This window comes from Charadrius vociferus, unplaced genomic scaffold (genome assembly GCF_000708025.1).
Source record: "Charadrius vociferus isolate BGI_N301 unplaced genomic scaffold, ASM70802v2 scaffold1196, whole genome shotgun sequence".
Lineage (NCBI taxonomy): Eukaryota > Metazoa > Chordata > Aves > Charadriiformes > Charadriidae > Charadrius > Charadrius vociferus.
In genome coordinates, this window is record NW_009648977.1 from 330,287 (window position 1) to 332,428 (window position 2,142).

Consider the following 2,142-nt stretch of genomic DNA (forward strand, 5'->3'; position numbering starts at 1 on the left):
CAAGAGTTCCCTACATGAGTTGCCAGCATGTACCATGAACAAATGCTACTCAGACTATCAACTGTGGGTATGTCAGTTCAGCAAAAATGACCTTATCGTGGTCTTTTTATCTAATTTTTATTTCTGGTTCTGCAAAAGGTAGCAAAGAACAAATTTTATTATGGCCTGGCTATGAAAATGGGTTGCCAGTAGCTACCCTGAATGGTGGATCTCTTTTTAGCTGCTCTTGCATTACACTCTGCTCTTGTCTCTTCCCCACCTGCTCTCCACTGATGTACTTTGCACTATGCCACAATACAATCTCAAAATGCAATAAACAAAAGTAAATCTTTAACAAAGCAAAAAAGAAAAAAAAGCTGGTTTACCAGAAATGTACTTGCTTCCTGTTGGCTCATTATCTGTCATGTTTTGAGGCTTACTGCCATAGAGGTTTAAACAACAGAGAGGAACCAAAGTGTTCAAGTACAGGTCCCATTTTTCCATAAGTGTTAGAGATATCTTCCTTGCGAGGTCCTCTCTGTCTTTTTCATGGAGCAAGGCTTGATGGTACTCCTTGGATATCACATCTTCTTTCAGCATGAAGTTAAGCAATGCATGGCCATCAGAAGCTGTAGCAGTTGAAAGAATGTTCCTTACTCTAGGCAGGATTTCCTTAAAGAGATTCATACCTGCATCTGAAGATGTTTGAAGGAGGTCTGAGCAAAATCTGAACTGTTTTAAGAAAATAAAAAAAATCCACTCAGTCAGCATCAAAAAGATGAAGTGAAAAAAAGAAAAAAGTTAAGAGACTTTGGCCTGCAATATCAGAGGTATTTCCTCATTTGATTAAGCCTTTAAATAGCATTTCCAACAACAAATAACTTCTTGATGAAATGACACAACACCACAATTCTTCCAACCATTCGTAAAACGCAATTTTCCAATCAGCAACATGGTCACCTGAAAAAAATAAGTTAAAAAAATATTTGTCCCATTAAAGGAGGATTGCTATAGGTGGATCTTTTTCTCCTGGCCAAGGAGGACTGTGGGCCCATGAGTGGGCCCAGCAAGGTCATTGCTGAATCAGAACAGTACCAAAAGCTTCAGCACAAAATACATCCTCTGCAAGAGGGATAGGTGTAAAACTTGGAGAGTTTTACAAGGTTTTACTCCAAGGTAAGATTAGAGATTAGGTTATGAATAAATTCTTATTTTTCTTTTTATATGCTACTAGGTTTTACTACTTTGAATATTGTCATGATTTCTTTTCACCATTGGACACATTTGAAAGTGGAGCAATAATACCACCTAGTAAGAAAAAATGCACTGAGAGAAACTTGGTAAATCTTTATAAAATATTTAAGTACGCTACTGTAGAATAACAAGAATTTTCTGATTTTTCTGGTGTCTATGTTCAATATCAGTAAGTGCATGCAAATACTGGAAAAATAAGCTGTCTCATTATCGAATAGTATGCTTTTGACTTGCAGTGCAGGTAGGTAACAAGTTTTACTGTAACTATATCAACAGCAACTGAGAAAAGCAGATTAATTTATTTTCCTTATGGAAAAGTAAATCCCTTGGATCCTTCATGCATATTCTCATCTCACTCAGAATTTGTCTTTTAAATGTATTTTCCTTTAAAGTTGCTGCCTACATTTATTCAAAACAGAAGAGGCAACATGAGTTTTGTTGAAGTAGGAATAAGCATTCTTCCTGGGGTATTACATGCAAAAGGCCATTCCCCATTGTTTTATCAACATAAAACTGCACTGGATTAGATGCCTCCACTAGTACTTTACCATCTTGTGGAGCAGAACGCATGCTGAAGGCAGCTAAGGGTTTGCCTTGCAGAAAGTTGGGAACTGCTTGCCCTCATGGCAAATCTGAATGAGTTCACCACAGCTTGGGGAAGAGAAACTGTCTCAACCTCAGTCTCTCCTGCAACCAGTGTCCTCTTGAATGGGTGCAACACGTTAAAAAAAAAGAAAAGTATTGTCTCCATTATTTGGCCATTATTTTTGGAGGTTTTCAGAAACATTTCTCAGCATCATCAGTCATGTTCAAGGCCCCTCTAGGCAGCAGTTCTCCTGACTAAGAAGTCTCCTTCTTGATGGGAGGTGGAGAGTTCAAGACACATGAGAAGCTGTGTATCAAAAGGAA

At 38.0% G+C, this 2,142-nt stretch overlaps 1 protein-coding gene across 1 annotated transcript in view; it reads right to left on the reverse strand.

The window, feature by feature from the left end:
• Positions 1 to 1,803, reverse strand: part of CIITA (class II, major histocompatibility complex, transactivator) — a 26,305-nt gene extending 24,502 nt beyond the window's left edge. Inside the window, 1 exon segment of the mRNA XM_009887746.1 lies at positions 1,782 to 1,803. Coding sequence (XP_009886048.1) covers positions 1,782 to 1,803 — 22 coding nt within the window.
• Between the last annotated feature and the right edge of the window lie 339 nt (positions 1,804 to 2,142).